A 21655-nucleotide genomic window follows, 5' to 3' on the forward strand; every position below is an offset into this window, starting at 1 on the left:
ACATATATGGCATATCCTGTTACAGTATAGACCACTTACAACGTAACCGCTTATAGTGCAGGACCGGGTATAATGCGGCTTTTTTAAACCACCGGTTTGCCTCCCATAGAACTTCATGTAATTACATACCGCTTAAAATGCAGGCGCGCGAAGGGAAATACCGGTTATAGTCGGTTTCTGGAACAGCCCGCCGACTGACCAACGCAGCAAGCACGCTTCCCTGTGAGACACTAGATAACGGCGCAGCCGCAAGCGGCACTCGCAGGGCAAGACGCGGGGCAAGGAGGTTTTTCGGAGAAGCGGGGAGAAGCGAAGAGAGAGGTTTCAGTGTCCCTAGCGACGGAGGGACGCACGCACGTGTCGTTCACGTGCGTTGTTGTTGTAAGCGTTGGAGTGAAATTATGGATAGTGCGTCTCTCCGCTGCATTGGAAAACATCCACAACGACAGACCGATCGCAGGTCGAGGAGAAGTGTTCGCGCGCGCTGCATGCCGGTTGCGGGCCGGCTGCTTCTATCCGCAAACATGGCATCGGTTGTAATTGTCAACGTAGACGGCGTGGTGGAAGCTCATCGTTTCGCATAAAAGCGCTATCCTTGACTGTGAATTTTTGTTGTGTGAGCAAATAACCCAGCACGTACTAGAAGTGAAGATCCACCTACTCGTGCGGCGATGTCGTGGCGGCACTCTCAAGACGGCAGAAACGCCCGTGTCGTTGTGTTTGTTTACTTCGACTACAGTGGTGATTTCTAAGCAAGTTGTGTTTTCGAACATCGCCCGGATTTCTTATTAGGCACATTTCATGCGTGTGCTCATGTTTAAGGTATTACTGGTGCATACCGTATAAAGGATGCGAATTGTCACGCGTTTTTATCACCGGAGAAAAGTGATTAGGGTTAGCAATCCTAAACGCTCTCAACGTCTGTCCGCAACCAGCGACGCTGTTAAAGGCTGCGCCAGGCGAAAGTCACTCATTTCTTTCAAAATGTGTGACACACTTGAGAGAGAAGTGTGCTAGTCTGGTGAAATAAAGACTTTCTTCAAACTAAGCTTTATTTTTCATCTAACATAAAATAAATTCTTTTACAAAGGTAAGTTGTCTCATGGCATGTATTTTGGCCTGAAAAATTTATGTTCTGGTTATAGTGCGGTACTGCTTACAGTGCGGATTTTCGCGACTCCCGCGACATACGTTATATGCGGTCTACACTGTAAATCCCTCCCAAGTAAAAATAGAATAAAAAATAATTGGTATACAAAATAAACATAAAATAGTGAAATAAATAAATAAATAAAAAAAAATGAAAACTCAACCACAAACCTCACATAAAGTGGGGTTTGTGCGAGACATCTTCTGTGCTATTTATTATGAAATAAATAATAAATAGAGAAAAGAAAGAATAAAAATTAAATAATAGAATAAATAAAAATATAAAGAAAATATAATAAAAAAAAATAAAAAATCAACCACAAACCTTGCACAAAAAGTGGGGTTTGTGCGAGACACCTTCTGTGCTCCCTGTTCTTTTTGAGCTTGATCGAGCCTGTATATCTTTTTTTTTGTCTGAGATTGCAGCAGAGCGAAAACTTGTGTAAGCTTATGCGAAACAAGTATCTGTTAGTAGCAAGCTTCCAGGGTATTTTAAGGCGAAAGCCTTATATGTCTCATCGTTCAGTCGACCTTCAAAATCCTTGAGCAAAAACACGTCGGCAACACGAAAGGTACCAATGAAACGGTGTCAAAAGCGTGTCGTCAAAGAGCACGCCGTCTTCCGAGGTTTGTTATCACGTTTACATCGGTGCATGGGCTTTCGCCTTCCAGTCGTAGGGATAACATAGGAGACCCTGTGAATTTTAATTCTCTGTCTTATATATTAATGTGCCAATGCCATCTCATTGTTTTAGACGTCACCGACCCTCTCTCAACTGTCATGTCCAGTGGTTCATGTGTGCACTCTTCGAGACTATACAAAACAAACGGCCGACGCTGCGCGTGTGACTAAGTATATGCTGCGTCGCACTTGACCGGCGCAGCGTGTGGTTCGTGGCGTCACGTGTCCTTACGATGGGAATTAGATACAGATACATAGCGCTCCCATACTTTTACGTCGGACTTTCGGGGGGGTGTTTGTACCATTTAGCATAGATAAGAATTTTAAATTCTGGGGTTCAACATCATTGAGGTGGACCGTGTGACCAAAACATGCTCGCCAGTCGGTCAGCCATTTGAGCAGTGCGCTACTAGCTACCCCCACCTGGAATTCACGCGGCTGCTGCCCCCACCCCGAATCAGAGGTCGAGAAGTTTTATCGTGTTGCATCTAGATGAAACAGTGGCAACTAGGACGACGTTCCTCCGCCAATGTCAGACACTCACAGGATGGTGTCGAGGTTGGAGGGTGTTGTGCTTTTATGGGGAGCCCTGCAGTTGACGAGATGGAGCGTGTTGGGATCCGTAAGTGCAACTTTCACCGAGATTCTCGGCGGGACGTCCACGCTCTCGTAGTCTCGGCACGGGCCCTATTTCCGAGCCCCTGTGCCAGGTCATTTGCTGGGGTCTATACATAAATTTCAACGATTGCCTTTGTGTGGCCATTAAGTAAAGTAGCGTATAAGGTTATTCACTCGTGCTAGTTGGTGATACATTGGGAAGATTAAAAGCTCTAAAAAGACGGGGACCTGTAGGAGAAGACACACACGCCACAGAGTGCTCTGTGGTGCGTGTGTCTTCTTTTACTGGTCTTCATCTTTTTAGCGCTTTTAATCTTCATGTGTAAGGTAGGATCAGAGTTTTTGTTATATTCTTTTTTCTAGTTACTAACAGTTTTGACAAAATGTTACATAATATTCTTTTCTGGTGCCATGTATGCATGGTTAGCTTTTTTGAGCGATCAGTGTCGCTCTTGCCACCCCCTTAAATTTGCTGTCCTCCGAGCTCCTAGGTGGCTGCCTACTCGTCTTATTCATAAGTCTCCCTCGAGGGCATAGGTGAGGCAAACTATTGTCTGTTGCAAAATGAGAAATGTGGTAGACACCCTGCCTCCAGCGCTTTGTACCTTCGGTAACACTTCCACGTGTCGTGAGCATGCGTGGCCGAGCATGACTGGAAATGGAACTTCCCCCAAAAATATCATCTCGCAGCTGACTATAGTTTACCCCTTGTTTTACGGGACAATGCTGCACTAAACTCAATACTAGCATGTTTCCATCAAGGTGGAGCAATTTCTGTTTCATGACATCAGCTGTACTGGGCGAGTGTCATGTTGCCGAAAACGAACAAAGCGTGCATGCATTTATCGCGGGTGGCTTTGGCGCCGGGAGAGGACGAGTACGGAAGTGGCATTCTAATCCTTTAGCCGATATTGGTTGCGGCTGAGGCACTGCATGTTTGGCCGATCGCGGTTGCTCCGGTGGTCCTGCGATCGCGCTCCTCGCTCCCCGCCCTTTTGCCTTCGGTTGGCCATTCTCTCGGCTGCCAAAGCGCGCGCCAGAGCGAGTGGTGGCTGCTTAATGGCGTAAATGCGCCCGTGAAAGAGAACGTCATCGATACGTAAGTGCAGATGGCCTCGCCCCGGGTGTTTGGGATGCCATACGTTTGACGTCGAGATTGTGCCGTGCGTCATTGTGAAGTGGGCACATAAAAGAGGAAGTTACCGAGCAAAAAGTTGACACGCTGGTGCGACGAAGCAATTTGTGCAATGCGTCCGCGAGAACGTGTTTGGTGCTAGCTGTTCTGTGTGTGATTGGTGGCGCTTTACGCGAGACACTGGACGACGCAACATCACCAGAATTTTCAGTCAGTCACGATGCAATATCACGTTGCACCAGTTGACGCCGTCCATTTGCGTCACTTCGTGTCATCGTCCGTGCAATCTTATTTATAAATATTTTCTCTCTATACGACGACCGTGTTTTAAGCGGTGAAACCATTGGTTCAATGATCGTTTTAGAAAAGGGATACGTATAAGCAGTTTGGAAACGGCAGCAGCATTCATTGGTGACATTCATCAGTCTTAATATTGAAATGGAATGAGGAAAATTTTGCAATTCATCAGATGGAACCGCGTCATTCTCATTGAGTGCTCATCCCTGTGCAGGTGCGAGACGACACTGGGGGAGTTTTTACGCAACATCATCAAGAACCCGCAGCGGGTGGACTTTGCAGCCATGATTGTGATCCTTATTGTCCACTCCCATTCCCCAGGTTCGTATGTTGAGTACATGCTCTGAACAACGGCTCTTCTATGTTTCACTTTGAAGGGGTGCGGATGGCAACAGGTATAGTAGTTCATTTGGGTGTTTGTAAAATCAGCTTTGGTCCAGTCTAGCCAAGACAGAATACCTGTAGAGGTGGACGGCACGTCCTGAAGATGGGAAAGGGCATTCAGCCGAACTTAACCACTGGCATCCACCGTGGGCAGAACCTTGTTTGGCAAATAAACCCAAGAAAAATACATTTTTTTAAGTAACACCCCCAGAATTGCAGCATAATTCACTCTTTTCTTCCTTCGAAGTCAAGAATTCGCAAGGGTTCACATCGTTTTTTTATTTGCCTACCCCTAAATCCTTTGGGCTAGGGCAGACAAAGTCAGAACTTTTTTTTCCGTGTCTTTTTTAAGTTGTTATTTAATATGCATTAAGGCACCCTGACACGGCATTGTATAAAAAAGAGATACAGTGAATATTGTAAAAAAAGAAAATAAAGCTTTTTATCCACATTTTATGTAAATGGGACATATTAAAAAGGAAACAATTGATTATTCTCAGAAATGACATATGTTTGTGCAGAAAGTCACCAATACAACAATCAAAAAAGCAAAATCCCGGTTTGCATACCAAATACAAAACAACAATGGAAACATCAAAAAAGCTAAAAACACATCAGCACAAATGCCTCAGTCTGGAGGACAGGAAAATAAGAATTCACAGTCTGATCCATATTTTGTTTTATCTGTAATTTCTACTACATTCGGAGGCAACGGGCTCCAGTCCGATAGGACGAGCTGTAATGAGGAGTTTTGAAGTTGATCTGTACATCTGATAGGTAGGCAAATTTTACCAGGAGGCTCTCGGTCTGGGACCTTAAAGGGGCCCTCCAACAGTATTTGAGCGTCGACTTTCTTTTGCGGTTTCTACACGCTAGTGGTCCCAAAACCCAGTGGACAACGAAAGAGTTTGAAAATATTAGCGCATCATATTTTATTTTGACAACTCGGAAACACCTCCTCCGACGGTGGCGCCGCGAGGTGCCGAATGCGCGCGCAAAACGGCGCTCCCTTTCACTATACGTCACATTTTCTGGGTTTCGTGATTGGCGAGAGCCGTCCCAGGAATTTTGAAGCGAAATAAAGTATATCACACGTTAACCGTCATTATTTCTCTAACAAGTCATTTTTATAGAGCTAATAAAGTTGCAAAGTAAAGTTCAAAAAGGGCGAAAACAACGCCTTGTCGCTCATGCGCGCCTCCCAGCGGCGTCCGCGACGTACCATCGCGAGCAGACGACAAGTGATCCATGCAGACAACGCGCATCGTATTTTCACTTGTGCGCCCCCGGTCCCGGTCAACTAAAAGCAGTAAGAGGAGCCAGGGGAATCCTTATTTTCTTTTAGTGCTGTGACAGACTTTTCACTGTTCGAGTGAAGTGCAGCGACGGGACCGGTGCCCAACGGGACCGCTCACCAGTTTCTCCCTCCTACTCGCCGAGGTGGCTCCGGTGGCGGAGTTGCGGGAGACGAGTGATCCGCGGCTGTCGGAGTGGACTGAGGCAGAGACGCGGCGCTTGCGTGGAGTGTCCTCGTACGGCGCGACGCCCAGATCCGCACTAAAAATCCGATAAGCCCGGTAAATTCATCGATGATGGCAACCCGATCCCAAGGCTACGATGGTTGCAGCTAGGCCTAATGGCCGACAAGCCGACCGAGCCGACGCTTTGCTCCAATCGCCTGGGCCGACGCTTTGCTCCCATTGGCCAACCGCTTTGCTCCAATCGCTAAACTGTTTCATTTTACATCATGAAGCGTAATGTTTTGCTTATTTAAAGTTGTTTTCTGCAATATTTAGTTTTCTAATAACTCACAAAATATTGCGAATTTCTGTAATATTTTTTTTCCTCGGTGTTCCTGCTTTCATGGAGCTCCGTTTCAGCGCGAACTTCAAACCGGTCAAAAATTGTTGGTGGGCCCCTTTAATGTTGGCCCGTTTCCACGTGTCGTTCGCAGAGGAGCTGGTCCAGTACACTGCCATCAACTGGATGAAGGAGTTTGTGACATTGTCGGGCCGGACGCTCATACCACACGCGTCGGGCATCCTGGAGGCCGTGCTGCCCACACTGTCCTACGACGACAATCGACGGAGTGAGTATTCGTCAAAGAAGCCTCGCATTTTTCTCACAGACTTGAGGTCTTCGGATATGATTGCGATTTTGCACACAGTTCTGAACCAACGTGCCTTGGGAAAAGCGTGAGTATTGCAGTTGTGCAGGGACAGTAAGTTAGTGGCAGTTGGACACAACGTTCTTGGGGTTGGGGAGAGGGTTGGGGGCATTACTGCTCAGTAGTCGGTAGAATGGGACTACCAAACGGTAACACTTTTTGATATTGCAGCTAGTGAATAGATCCTAAGAAGGTGCAGGCCATACATTCATGCTTTCCTATCTTGCGTAATTATTCGGAAGTCTCTTAAGAGTATTGGGGCATCTTGACGATGCCATTCTACAAGCGGGCTGGTCAGAGTTTTATGCCCTTTCTGTGTAGATGAACTGCCCTGCCACTTCTGTATGGCTGAACGAGTGGCTGAACTCTCCGAGTTTGTTTCGGTGCCAGCACTCAAGTGTGCATGCCCTTGCTGCACCAAGGGAGTCGAGTGTGCACCAGAAGGCAATTCCATCATGCATCGTTTGGGCGATGAGCGAGAGCAGACGACGGGGGTTTGTCTGCGACATAATGTCATTCGCATCGTGCGGAATTGAAAAAAAAACATGGATTTTCGTCTAAAAATTGCGTACCGCAGTCGACAGAATTGAATGCTATCCTCAATTTCGAGCGGCTGCTAGCTCATGAAGGAAGCAGTCAACTACCTGTGCCTCATTTGCGATGGGTAAAGAAAGGCTGATGGCAGACACATAATTTCTGCAAAATCGCTTACCATTGGATAAAAGTTATCTCCAAAACACTACCCAGTTGTGGACTTGCCGAGCGGATGACATTTGTCGCAAAACTCACCCAGCAGAAACTTGTGACACATCCACTCAACGGTCGAGAAAGTTAAACATGGTGACTTTACCCGAGGCTTGGGTGATAAGTATCTTGTTTAGGAAAGCTGTCGTTCTTACCGCTCTCATCATGCATAAGATCTGATCCAGCTGTATGCTATGATCAAAAATGAAAATACCTTGAAACATATTGCTGGAGGTCTAAAGGACTAGTTTTAAAGGGATACTGAAGTGAAAGTTGAAATACACATATTATGGTCAGAAATAGGTTTAATATGATCAATGATATCCGTAAATCATAATTGCGCGTTTGTATTTTGAACGGATGGCTATATTTTTCACCTTGAAAGGCCCGATTGAGCGCGCGCTCAAAAATCGGCCATCGGAGAGCGCGATGCGTTTTGGGATATTGGGCGCATTCGTGACGTCACTTGTGCCAGACGGGAAAGGCTACGGCGTGGCTGTTGTGGTTATGAGCGTTGCCACTTGGTGGTGCGTCGACTATTTACGACCTGTGACAACCTGGCCGTTTAAGATGTGCAAGTGCTGCACGCACGCTGCACCACGCAAGTCGGCAACCACTGCACCACTGACAAAACCAGCTCTGAGGCCGGATTCTCAAAGCGAACTTACGACGAAAAAAGTGTGTACGACAAATTTGAGAGAAAACCCATATTCTCGAAACGAAATTGTCGTTAACTTTTGCGCAGGTTACGACAGAATCCTACAACAGCTCCGCAGCTGTCTTACGCACTTTTTAGGATCAAATCAACATGACCGACAGCGTCGGTCAGTACGTGGTAGCGACGACCAACGGACATTTACTTGTCTACGTGCTCTTCTCGTGCGTCCCAACTTGAACCAGCAAGAAAAAGCAAGGCGTACTTGAAACAGACCTCGACGATCAAGAACGCAGGATCCACAAACACCCGAGAAGAGCTACAACGGCTACGATTCTACCGACCAAGCGAGCTCGGCAGAATATAGTAGGCCTAGCAGCAACACCAACTCGGCGCACCGTTGCTCCGGCGGTCTTTGGCCGAGACCGTCTGTCCATGACCAGCTGGCCAGCTGAATGGAATATGCCCGCGTGACCCTTGTGGACCCTTCCCGGATGAATAGTTTGATTCCTGAACTAAATTTCAGAGGTCAATCTTTTCCCCTTTTCATCTCGATCTCCTTGTTTCCGAGACAGCGGTGACGAACGCTGTCGTCGAAAAGGGACTCTCATTGATTTTATATCCTTCTTTTGTGTGATATAGAGCTCAAATAAGCGCCATACGGATTACTTTCGAAACGCGGTATGTACACTTTGTTATTAGTATGCCATTTTATTCTGACACGACGCTACGTCACCGTCGTCGGTCCAACCTTTCTTTGCCGAGTGTCATGTCAGTGTCGAGTTGCAATCATAAAAGATTGGTCCAGAAGCGCTTACCGAAACGCGGTCTAACAGAGCGAATCCAGCTCTTCGATCAAACGCGCGTGTCCGCTCTGAGTGTGAACAGGTATTTGTGTTTCTCCTGCTGACACTCTCGTAGTTAAAACTTATCTTTTTTAACGTCGGCTCGCAGCTCGCGACTCGCAGCAACTAATACCGGCCGTGCCAGAAGTATGCTCGGGTCGTGTCGGGCAAAGAGCCGCAACGAGATCGAGCTCACTGTGGCCAACTACGCTTTGGCTTTCTCCGCCAAGGCTTTGCAAACGCGTTCAGGCCTAGGCTAATTCCGCCGGCTCACCGTATTGCCGCAGAACGGCGCTGCTCCAATGCCACAGGTGATGTCACGAGAACTTCCCACCATCCACCAGATGTGAATTTGAAATCGTTTAATTAGGTTTAAAATTAGTTCTCCTGTGTTTTACAGCGCGATATTGATATTTCCAAGGTGGTGCCTGTCCCTAGCCCATATTTATGCAGAAAGATTGGTGCTAAAATTTTGTTTCCGTACCCCTTTAAGCCGTACGGTATTGTTTCAGTGGTTCACGCTTAAAACTGATCAAGCTTCTGCACAAACAGTGTTGATAGATTTCTCTAGTGTAAGCTGTTATAAAAATTGAAAGATCACTTAACTTTTGTTTTCTAGTCTGCTTTTTGCGAGTACTTACACCATCCGTAAATATCTACACGACAGTCAAATCCTTTGATCTCATTGAAAATGTAAACCACATGTTGCAGTATCGCATTCCCACCTATCGTGTCAAACATCAGGACACCTGTTTCGGTTTAAGGCCGGTACCCTAACCACAACACGGATGGCGACAGTGTCGGGCCGCACTTTGTGCTTTCGACAAGTTCGTTTGGGACTGGTTCTCCGTGCTGCACTCCGCGAGTATGATGCATTCTGGGAGAGAACGCGCACACTGTCATTGCTTGCGAAACGAACTCGCCGTCGGGCGAACTGGAGATTGCTTTCTTCCTTGTTTTTTCGCAAGTCAGCCTGGGTAAGCGGATGTCCCGCCTTGGCCAAATGGCTGCTCTACGGTGCACGCAAACGTCTCCACATTTCTTCACGATCTAGGCTCCCACTGTCTTTGTGCCACCAATATGATTTCTACAATTTGTTACATTTCTGTCGGGCAGCCATCCCCATTTAGCCATGCCGCTTTCCCCCCGACCCTACGACTTTGCTTGACGCAGTCCTCGCTGTATTGAGAGTGGCCGCATCGTTGGAGACTTCATCGTTACAAGAGCTGTGGTCACTGAGATAACGATAACTGCGTGTCTTTCGAACACCCCACCTCCTGCACGTGCGTCACACCTTTCCCCGTTCTTTAACCGCACGCCCGCGTTCGAGGAGCACGACATGTAGAAGTGTCGTCTCAGGTAAAAGGAAGGTAAAAGGCTCGCACCAGAGGTTGGACAAGTGAGGCCCCTTTCTGTTTTTTTTTACCTTGTCAGTGACCGTATGGGGTGCCTCCCAAAAACTCTGCAGAGTTTTTTTTTCACCCCAAAAATATACCGTATTTACTCGCAGAATGAACACACTTTTTTTTCCGAAAAATCAATGCAAAGTTGGGGGGGGGGGGGGGGGGGCGTTCATTACGCGAAGTAAAATTTTTGCGTCCTTATTTACTCGCATAATGAACAGACCTTTTATCCTGAAAAATCAAAGTAACTTCTTATCTCTTTGCGCGCGGCGCCCGACCCCGTAACCAAACTAAGCTGTGCAAAAAAAAACAAAAAAACCTCTTTGTTTTTTTTTCTTAGTTCCTTGTTTTTTTTTTTGTTTTTTTTTTCCGCCTTTTGCAAGCTGTTTTATTTGCTTAGGCGTTGCTTAGGCGAGGGCTCTCCGCTTATCTTTCTTATCGCCTTGGACGCGACGCACGACCCCCCGTAACCAAACTGCGCTGTGCAAAAAAAGGAAAAAAAGCTCCTTTTTTTTTTTTTTTTTTCCTCAGTTCCGTGGTTTTTTTTTCTTTTTGCCGCCTTTCGCAAGCTGTTTCGTTCGCGTAGAGGGCTTCTCCGCTACTCTCTCTTATCTCCTCGCGCGCGGCGCGCGACCCCCCCCCCCCCCCCCCTTTCCCGTAACCAAACCTGCGCTGTGCAAAAAAAAAAAAAAAAAAAAAAACACTTTTTTTTTTTTTTTTTTGGTTTTCTTTTGCCGCCTTTTGCAAGCTGTTTCGTTCGCTTAGAGCGCTTCTCCGCTTGCGCGCGGCGGTGCGCGAACCAAAGTCCCAAACTGCGCTGTGCAAAAAAAAAAAAAAAAAAAGCTTTCTTTTATGTTTCTTTTTTCTTGCTTCCCTTGGATCTTTGCGAATTTTTTTAAATGCAAGGCGTTTTGTTCGCCCACGCTGCCCATGCATTCGCGACCTCGCTGCATCAAGATAAAAAAGTGCTTTCATTTCGCGCGCGTGGGGGGGGGGGGGGGGGTTCAAAATTTTGACGTCTGAGTTGGAGGTGCGTTTATTACGCGAGTGAAAAAAAAAGTTGAAATTTAGAGAGCCGACTTAGGGGTTTGCGTTCATTACGCGAGTGCGTTCATTGTGCGAGTAAATACGGTATGATGTGTCGCATAACGCCCATTTTCCACTCAAATGTAGCGGTTGCGGGTTGAACCAGATGCCAAAGTTTTAGAACTAACCATCATCTTATTCGAAAGTTATAAGTGATTTTTGGAAATTTTTAATAGGGAACTGTCAGCTGACGCAGCTTTCGAGTACGTGGAGCTGAATGGTGCCAGTTACCAGAAGTGGGTTCAAATGGGCCCCATTTTCCTATTGAAATTTCAAGAAATCCTTTATAACTTGATTGAGATAACGGTTCATTATGAAACTTTGTCATCTAATTCGGACCACTAGCACTACATTTCGGCGGATAATAAGCGTTCGGCTATGCAGTGTTCATTTTAGCGATGAAATAAACTCTACATTTTTTGGAGGGACACTTTTTATATTACGTAGATTACAGGAGGCTCCCGCCCTAACTCGTGTCGTGCGGACACCTTTCATCATGTTGCCCATTACGTTGTTTGTAAAGGGAAGACAGTGGTCTTGCAAAATAGTTCTGTCATTTTTATCTGATTTAAATGAAGTTCTCACACCTATTGTTATTTTGGCTACAGAGCACAGACAAGCTTATTTGCATCCCATCTGGTATACAGTCGAAGCTCGTTATTTCGACTCCCAATATTTCGATCATCGCGTTAATTCAATCCTTCCGTTTAGCACCGTCAGAAATGTACAGGCTTCAATAGGCAGAAAACCTCGGTATTTCGATCTGATAAATATCCCCAACCCGATGACTCGTCCTGGGAGCCAGCATCTTTGTAACCGGGAAATATTTTTTAAGCTAACACTATAACTTTAAAGGTTAGAACGGCGCCTCAGAACACAACACGCGTCCCTACCCATATTGGCAAACAGCCGTTGCAGCGAGCCCGCGCCTGATTGCAACACCTCCACAGACGCACGATGCCCGTCGGCGTCCCCGGCGCCTTGAGCCGGGGTGCGCTCCGCGAAAGAGCGCCCGCGCAGACAGGTGCCCTTTCGCCGGCGCCTCGCGCCGGAGAAAGGGCCGATTTGATTAGTCGAGATAAGACCCAGTCAGAGCGCACCGGCCTGATAACGGGTGGAGGCGTGCGGAAGGAGACGGGAGCAACGAGAGGGAAATGAGTGAGCGATGAAATGAGAAAGAACGTCGGGAGGATGGAGAAGGAGACTGGAGAAAAATGAGCTAGCAATGAAGAGGGACCGTGCTGTCACGCGGTTTCTGATTTCTGTTCTTTGGAGTGTGCGGCGTTTTTTGCTCATACCGAAAAATGTCGAAAGAAGAGTGAGGAAAGTACTCTTCGAATGATTTAAAAACAAAAGTTCACATACTCAACGAAGTTAGGGAGGGAAAATTGTCCAGAAAAGAAATTGACGAAAAGTATGACCTCAAGAAAAGCACGCTTGCTACCTACATTAGGAATGAAGCAGCAATCGTGAAAGCTTTTGAAGAAGAGCAATTTGTGAATTCAAGAAAACGCCTTCGCAGTGCAGCCCATCCAGAACTCGAAGAAGCCGTTTACAAATGGGTGACAAAAGTAAGAACGCACAACCTTCCGATGACTGGAGACATGATTCGCGCAAAGGCTCAACAGTTCAGCGAACGTTTGGGCATCGAGGGATTCCGTGCTTCCGAGAGATGGCTCGCAAGGTTCAGGGAGAGGCACTCTCTTATTTTTAAGCACATGTGTGGTGAAGGAGCCGATGTGGATGAAAATTTGTGTGAAAACTGGAAGACGTCGGAGCTCGCACGTATTCTTGCGGAGTATGCGCCCGAGGACATATTCAATTGCGACAAAACGGTGTTGTTTTTCAAAGCTCTCCCCGACAAAACGATAACGTTCAAAGGGGATCCTTGCACTGGGGGAAACGCAGTAAAGAGCGGGTGACCGTGCTCGTGGCAGCCAAAATGACAGGCACGGAACGTCTGCCTCTTTGGGTGTTCGGGAAATCCAAGACGCCACAATGCTTTCGGAACATCCCGCGGCTTCCAACGGACTACCGTTTCAACAAAAAAGCGTGGATGACACGTGAGGTCTTTCAAGATTGGCTGCAAAAATTGAACCGCCAGTTCGCGTCCAAAGGGCGCAAGGTCGTGTTAGTAGCGGACAACTGCAGTGTGCAGATACAAATGTCTATGATCCGCCTGATTTTCCTTCCACCCGCAACCACCTCACTCTTGCAACCAATGGATCAAGGAATAATCAAACACCTGAAAGGCTTGTACCGCAAGCATCTCATGGCAAGAATATTGCTTTGTCTGGACCAGGGTAAGCGCTATGAAGTCACTCTGTTGGCGGCGATTCATATGCTTGTTAAAGCTTGGACGGACATGCCAAGCCAGGTCATTGCGAACTGCTTTCGTCACTGTGTTTTCTCGTGTGATGGAAATACCGCGAGTTTGACGACTGCATCGGCTACTACGTCTACATCGACAACTGCATCGGCTACAACATCGGCAACCACAACTGAAGATGAAAACTTTGACGAAGAGTGCAGTGCTCTAATGTCCGCTCTACCCGAAAACGTTAGTTTCGATGATTACGTTGCGATAGATGATGGAGTGCTTGTGTGCGGTCAATTGACTGACGACGAAATCATCGCATCGGTTCAGCGTCCCGAGGGTCAGGAGGACGACAGCTGCGAGAGTGACGCCGAAGAGCCGCCGCCACGCCCATCTCCTGCCGAAGCATCCACTGTGCTCGATGTACTTGCGAACTTTGCAACGTTTGAAGACACCGACGGGACAATGTGGCCGCACATTGAGGATATGCGGAAATTTTTTTTGCAAAGCGTCTGACGGGAATGCGGCAGCAGAAAATATTGGCGTTTTTTTTCTAAATACAGTGATGTGATTGCTGCGCCAATTGTGCCAAACTGCGCCAAGGGGCTAACCCTGCTACATCCTGCTACATTTTGCCAAAATATGGGTAATCTGCGTCAAGCCTGCGCCAATTTTGGTCGCCTTTCAAAACCAAAATTATACTGAGAACTATAATTGAGCATGCGTGAGGCTAGGTGGCGCAAGCGGCCTCGCGACACATCGTACTACGTACCCTGCATCAATCGTCCATCCGGTCTTGCACGGTTTTTCCCGCCGTCTCGCGTTTCGCGCTTTCGTCGTCTCAAGCATGTCGTCTCACCTCTCGCGTTAAATAAATAAAAAAATAAAAATATCGACGATAGGCGTGGGCATGCGCGGACGGTTCGACTTTAGTGTGCCGGGTGCCGGACATGCCGTCATGCTGTGAAACAAAACCATCAAAACCACGTTTTTGCGCGGCGAGGGTCACCTTGTGAGTTGAAGCGCTCGCGCAACCACAGTCGCCGTGATCGCGCGACGTTGTGTGTTGCCGTCCCCACATCGCTGCAGATATGGCGTTTTCTAAACTGAAACGCATTGACATTCTTGTTCTTGTTTAAATCATACACTGCTACAAAAATCCCTATTTAACTATAAGGCTGCTTTGCGAAGTATTGAATATTTAGGTCTCTCTCGGTGGGCTTTCTTTCGAGAGGGACCCCGGTACGTGAAAAATATGCCCCGAAAGAAATTTGATGAGGAGAAGTGAGCTAAAGCAAAGAAGGCAATGTCTGCACACTGAACCCGCACATCGCGCTTGTTTGTCACGAGTTCAGTCGTTGCACAAAGCGTTTCAAAAACTTTTTGACCCTGGCTCGCGATGTCTTATATCCATGCGCTCAGGAAAGAATTTACTGGTCTGTCTTTCGTCCTCTCTCTGTTTTATACTTTCTGTTATCTAGTACATCTTACCAACACGCTCGTTGGGAATATAATCAGGTTCTTTTTTTCTGTGTTTTTAGCCTGTACATCGGATGCCGGCCTGGCAAGCACGTGCCACTGGACTGTTTATTGTCGTCTGCTCGACAATTACATTTTGCATACTATTTTGGGAACCAGTTAGCGACGGAGCGGAGTGGCATGGTTTTGGTTTCGATTGAACAGCCGTTGCCTCCGCTCGCGCGACTAAGCACGTGCAACTACAAGCCTGCCGAAGTTGCCCTCACGTGCATGCGAACATGATTGCACGACAGAGACACCAGCCGGGACGCTTGCAATTCATCGTTTTACGTTTTCTTACTTTTTATAAAACTCTGGCACGTCGGGAACCAATAAAACGGTAACAAAGTTTTTTTTTTGTTTTGTTTTTTTGCATTTGCTTGGCAACGCTTGCAGCACTGTATACTTGTGGGATGTCTCGGCTGTAAAAACAAAAGCAGCGAGTTCCGTCACAACACGTCCCATCAGAACACATCACAACACAAAGTGCCCTTCGTTTGTCCAGCACTTAAAACATATATTTGTTTTTCTAAGAATATCTGCCCCAGAAGCCACCTTTTCTGCATTGAAATGCTGTTTTGGTTGCTCCAAAAGCCACTTTTGCTGCTCCAAAACACTGTTTTGGCTGCTCCAAAAGCCACTTTTGCTGCTCCAAAACACTGTTTTGGCTGCTCCAAAAGGTGCTCCAAAATGGCTTAGGCCAATCACATCACTGTAAATAAAACTCCGTCGTCACGGTTGGCTTTTCGCCGCTTCTCGTGACGTGCGTCGTTACTTGTTTTTGATCGATATTCGATAATTCGATCTATTTTCGAGGAACCGTCAGAGTCGAATTAACGAGCTTCGATTAATAAGAAAAAATAAAAACTTATACAGTAGTTCCTTGTTATAACGAAATTGTTGAAAATTTGAATCAATGTAACTATATAAATGTACTCTTTCTGCGCGTAGTACTTAAAATACAAAATGTGTTGACTTGCAAAACAAAGATATTTCTTTGTCATTTTTTGTGTTTTAAGTAAAGGTCTCCCCTTAAATTTATGGCCAAATATAAATATTTATACAGTAAAACCTCGTTATAACAAAATGGGATATAACAAACTAATGGATATAACAAAGCAATCATAATTCCCCTTGCTTGCTATTAGGGAAGAAATGAACATTGGCTATAACAAACTAATGGTTATAACGAAATAATTACGATCGCTCCTTCAACTTTGTTATAACGAGGTTTTCCTGTAGTTAATGTTTTCCAGAAGTCTAATTATATGTCTGAGTTATTGATAAAAAAAAAATGATTTTTTTGTCGTAATTTTAATTTTTCAAGATTAGTGTGTCTCCATGGAGCCACGAATATGCCATGCTTTAGACTGAAGACACTTGAGCCATCTTTCTGCTTAAAATAATTATTGCCTGTTATCTGAAGCTTTAATTTTCCATTGTCCGAAATACTTTTTCACAAACAAAAATAATAAAACTGTGCGACAGGGTGAAATGTATCTAAAGTTAGGGAAGTTGCAATTTTAAATTGTAACCACTGCCAGTTGCAGCCCGCCCACACCGAGCAGCAAAATGGTGGCGCCTGTAACACAGTCGGAGAGTGGAGTGTCGGTACTCTTGGCGTAGCTCATTTAGTGGGTTTGCTCGAACCCGTCTGGCAAGCAAGCCCCTCCGTCTCTCGCGCAGTGGGTGCAGCGACGTCAGAGCGCCATCTCTGGCCGGAAGGATAGTAAGCAGGCACAAAGGCTTTGTGTCAACCCACCCTAACCCTCCAATCAGAGGCAGCATAAATGTCGTCCACTACTTAAGCAGAGGGTGCGACGGCATCAGCTTCGGCGTTTGGGGCAATGTCTGCTAGTCCTAGTAATGGCTCTCTCACCTTGCTACAGCTTTCAGAAATCCATTGGTACTTCAGGAACGAGGACTTGACCTTTGAGAAAGGGGAAAGAAAATATAGTGTCTCGCAGATACACTGCGAGACACTATTGGTACGAACACAACACAGGCTCATTTTTGCATTCACTCCGAAGGTTATTGGCAGGCATCAAATTTCACCACTTACATTAGTGCCCCAAATGGGCTGTTTGCACCAGACTAGTTCTGGTTTTGTCAACAGCTCCGACTCTAAGAGAAAAACGGAAAAAAACCAGCAATCACCCGCTTCTGCTAAGAGTCGTGCAGTGTACATTGTTTTTTTGTCAATGTTACAATACCAGATGCGCTTCAACAAACCAGGGAATCGTGGCCTATATGTTGTCTGCCTCCCATCCCACCGTCGAATAGCAGACGGCTGTGGGGCAGGAGCTTGGTTGCGTTCATCACGCGCGTAATCACTCGCCCTCCCGTTTGTGGAGGGACGCGCTTTGGTAGGCTAGCCGTCTATGTCACCGCGACACCTTGGTCGTCGCGCTCACCTAAAACAGTTTCCAAACTTGCCGCACAGACATCCGCGAGACGGCCAGGGCAGTCAACCAGCGGCTGATGCAGCTGGTGACGCAAGAGGACGACCGGCCGGAGAGTCCGACCGACGAGAGCAAGGTTGACGAGGGTGTGCCGCACCCCGCCCCCAAGAAGGGAGCCCACAACCCGGCAGAGCTCGACCTCACCCCGCTGGTGAACGTGCTCACCAAGCAGCTGCAGCACGTGTCAATGCAGACCCGCATCGCGGTGCTGCGCTGGTTCTTCCACCTCTACATCAAGATCCCCAACAAGGTCAGTGTTTTGGAATTTGATGTTCCTTGGGAGTTTTTTTGAGGGGACTCGCTTGTTTTCCGGGGACGGCAGTTGGTTGTTGAGATTCATTAAAGGGATTCTGAACAGAAAAGCATACTTACCGTATTTACTTGGCATAATAAACACACTTTTTTTTCCGAAAAATTGACACATATTTGGGGAAAGAGTGTTCATTACAAGGGGTAAAATTTTTGCATTTACACACTTCGTGCAAATGTCATATTAGGTACCAATATGACACGGCAAGGTACTGTGGCACGTATCCAGGGAGGGAGGCGCACCCACGGCTGGTCAAGGGCGCGCCGCAATGGCCATGCTTTATAAGTTGCAAACCTTTTTAGGGTACTTTTGGAGTGCCTTTTGTGGAAGGAAAAGCGCCTTACGAAGCCCATTCAACATGAAAAGCAACACAGCCAAGCAACACCACCGTTTTTAGGCAATATATATTGCTAGTATCCTATTGCTAGTATCCGGGGGTACGCTCAGGTATAATCCGTGACTATGCGTATAAGAACTTGTACGAAGTCCAACCACCAACCCCCAAAGCCCGCTCGCGCGGATCACGTTTCGCTCATGGAGAGGCTACCAGACACACTCAGCCTACAGCGCAGCGTGCGCCTCGCTGTGCCGTTCTGTTGCGGATTAAATAAACACATTTACCTGGAGTATATGAAATTAGGCTAACCACTTTCACGATTTCACTGTCCGAAAGCAAACCACAAACGATGGCTTTTTTGTTGACATCAATGAATCCGATAGGCGAAGAATGTTCAAAGCTCGGCAAATCCTCCACCCAAGTTCTGTCAAGTGTGCGCGACACTCGGTTTCACAGTTGATCACTTCCGTAACTACCACAACTACGCAGTTGCGGCCATTATGAGGGAAGCCTGGCTTGGCTTGACTTGGCCTGACTGCTTGGCTGCAAAAGTAAACTGGCTTGGTGACTTGCTAAATTGGACGCAATTCGAGACTTGCGAAAATTGGAGTTGCACTAATTATGGGAGGGGAAAAAAAAAGTCAAAATATTGATGCTCATTGGGGGTGCATTTATTATGCAAGTAAATACACCAACTCATGTTTACAAACAAACCGGAGCGCCCCTAGCAGATGCCACCGGCACCACGCATGCGCGATGCAGTATGGGCAAGAAGCTCGCTGTCACCCATAAACAAACCATTGAGATGCGACGTCGGCGTCGGTGTGAGTACCCCTGCCCTTTTTCGCGTTTGAATTGCTGATTCTACGTCTTCCTGGGCAATGTCTGAGTACTTGAGCAGCCTTAGTGAAGTTACCGAGGCTGGTTACACAGCAAAACTTGGCGTGAATAATGTGACATGTGGCGATTCATTCCGCGTGGACGCCGCAGAATGTACGCCAAAGCCTGATTCGCATGATGAGATCTCGCTCGCAATTTTCAGTCGCAACGTCGCTCGGGTTGCAAAAGCGTGAACCGTAGCTAAGATGGTCGACGTCGATACTGAAAATCGCAAGCAGAATTGAACAAAGTGAATCAGGCATAACAAGTCAGTGATGGCCACTGTTAAAAATTATCAACATCTCCTTGTATCTACTGTTTACATCGAACCTGCTTACTAACCTTTAAACTTAAGTCTCTTGAGGCCTGCACTTACTTCTTATTGCAAGTACCGGGCCAGCATTTGGTCTACAGGCCGGTGTCGTCTAAAAGAGCAGACGACAAGCAGAAACGTTTGAAAGAATGGACGACAGTTCGAACGATCACGCGGCCGTTTGAACTTGAAGAATCACTGCACGTAGTCCGCAGGTGGTCCGTACAACTTGTCGGTTTTCCGGCGTTCATCTTGGAACAAAACAAATAAATCTGATGACCATAAGTATCCGTGAATTCAACCCAAAGTGCTTCCCGCCCAAGCAATCGTGGTCCGACGGCGTCCACTTTTTCCTTTTCACGGCTCATATCCACGTTCTCGGACGAACCGAGCACATGAAAACTGACCTTCAAACCTTTTTCGACTCTTTTGGTACAGCCCCAGTCACAGCTTTTCATGAGAGGGCAGGTTTTTGTCTGCTTCCAAAAGAACGTAGGAATACACGTCTGACATGGGGACTTCTGCCCACAGCACCAGACGGGAAGTGCACCTGATGTGCCACCATCGCACCGTGACATAACAGAGATGAGTCCGTGTATACGGTAACCGAAATTTGTATTTTGCAAAATAAGAGCGCAGAAGCATTGAACATTGGATGCTATGAGCTCCAAAACATCACTCGTACATCGACATCTTAAACGGATGGCTGTACTTTTGGAAAAGAAGAGCGCAATTGGGTGAGGGTTTTGACGTCATTATCCCCCTGTAAAAGTTGAGAATGAGGGGAAGCGGCCTTGCTTCTTTCCTCTTCGCCTCGGTTCACCAGCTTGATGGGACGTAGCGAGGAGGAGAAAGAATGAGAATCGTGACGCGACTTGTCTCGTTAGCCTCGTCGGCCGGGTTCAGTCGCGCACTTCTTTTTCGAAAATATGGTGATTTGTTAGAGATACTGCTGTATGAGTGAAGATTTTCGGTTTTGCAGCATCCCGCCTATCCGTCCAGCCTTGTTTTGTGAGTTCGAAATTTGGGTTCAGTATCCCTTTAAGGCAAATCTGGAATCTGGGTTTTTCAGAGCTTCCCCGGTGTTCCCTGATCTCCCGGACTGCCTTTAAGTAAAGTGTTCTCCAAGTTTAAAGGCTGCGGTATGTTTTTGAAAAGATATGAGCAATATGAACCTCCCATTATGAGGGGGTCTCAGGCTTCTGTTTTATTCCATCAGTGCGAGGGGATCCTCAGCTATGACTAAAAAGAAGCATTCCTTAAAGGCTAACCCGTGCATTAATCAAGATATTTTTCGATTCTGGACAGCATAGAAAATATACTTGCAAAATGTTTTTCTTTTTTTGGAAGTGAAGTGATAGTAGCACTCTGGTTAAAATGACATTGTTCCTTGAAGAACTGAGGACGTGCCGGGTCTTGACCCTACCATGTTAAAGTTGTTTATGCAGACTACATGCAGCACCACAGTCTGCCATTTCGCAGTGAAATTGGGAGCTATTCTGAGGAGAGGGTCAGGGTACTGACTGTTTCATGCTTTTTAAATTTACTTTTAGAACACAGCTATTAGGCGCCCATTTCTGGCTTGAGCGGCGTCGGTGCAGCTGTGCGTTTCATTATGGGACGTTTCCCATAATGATGTCACGTGTGGCGTCACCACGCAATCCATTATGGGTAAATTTACCTGCTAAATTTGGTGGAAGCATATCCCCTCTAAATTTAGCAGAAAAATTCCCTGCTATATATAGCGGGAAAAATTGCTCGCTAAATTCAGTGGAAAAAATTCCCCGCGAAATTCATCGAGGAAATTCACCTAAATTTAGCGGGGAATTTTTTCCACTATATTTAGCAGGGAATTTTTTCTGCTAAATATAGTGGGATTTTTTTCAGCTAAATATAGTGAATAAAATTCCCCACAAAATTTAGTGCCAAAAATTTCCCGCAAAATTTAGCGGAAGAGAGTCCCCACTAAATTCAGTGGGAAAATTTCTCCGCTAAATTTTGTGTAAAAAATTTCCTGCTAGATGTAGTGCGAAAAATTCCCCACTAAGTTTAGCGGGAAAAATTCCCCGCTACATTTAGCCAAATTATTTCCCCGCCACATTTAGCAGGGAATTTTTTCGCTAAAATTAGCAGGCAAATTAATTTTTTTCATTCAATTTAGGTTTTTTTTTTTTTTTTTGCTAAATGTACCAGGAAAATCTTTTTGCTAAATTTAGCAGAAAATTTCCCACTAAATTTAGCGGAAAAAATTTCCAGCTAAATTTAGCTAAAAAATTCTCTGCCAAATTTAGCTGAAAAATTCTCTGCCATATTTAGCGGGAAAAATTCCCCACTAAATTTACCTAAAAAATGCA

At 46.3% G+C, this 21655-nt stretch overlaps 1 protein-coding gene across 2 annotated transcripts in view; it reads left to right on the forward strand.

Moving 5' to 3' along the window:
- The window catches only part of LOC121836081 (protein VAC14 homolog), a 103051-nt gene that overhangs the window by 42530 nt on the left and 38866 nt on the right, over positions 1–21655 (forward strand). For both annotated transcript variants that reach the window (XM_042290779.1, XM_042290782.1), the window contains exons 7-9: positions 4096–4202; positions 6220–6354; positions 17444–17712. In XM_042290779.1, the coding sequence (XP_042146713.1) occupies positions 4096–4202; positions 6220–6354; positions 17444–17712 (511 nt within the window). The remainder of the gene's footprint in view (positions 1–4095; positions 4203–6219; positions 6355–17443; positions 17713–21655) is intronic.

The sequence above is a fragment of the Ixodes scapularis genome, unplaced genomic scaffold, assembly GCF_016920785.2.
Source record: "Ixodes scapularis isolate PalLabHiFi unplaced genomic scaffold, ASM1692078v2 PGA_scaffold0__279_contigs__length_252992795, whole genome shotgun sequence".
Lineage (NCBI taxonomy): Eukaryota > Metazoa > Arthropoda > Arachnida > Ixodida > Ixodidae > Ixodes > Ixodes scapularis.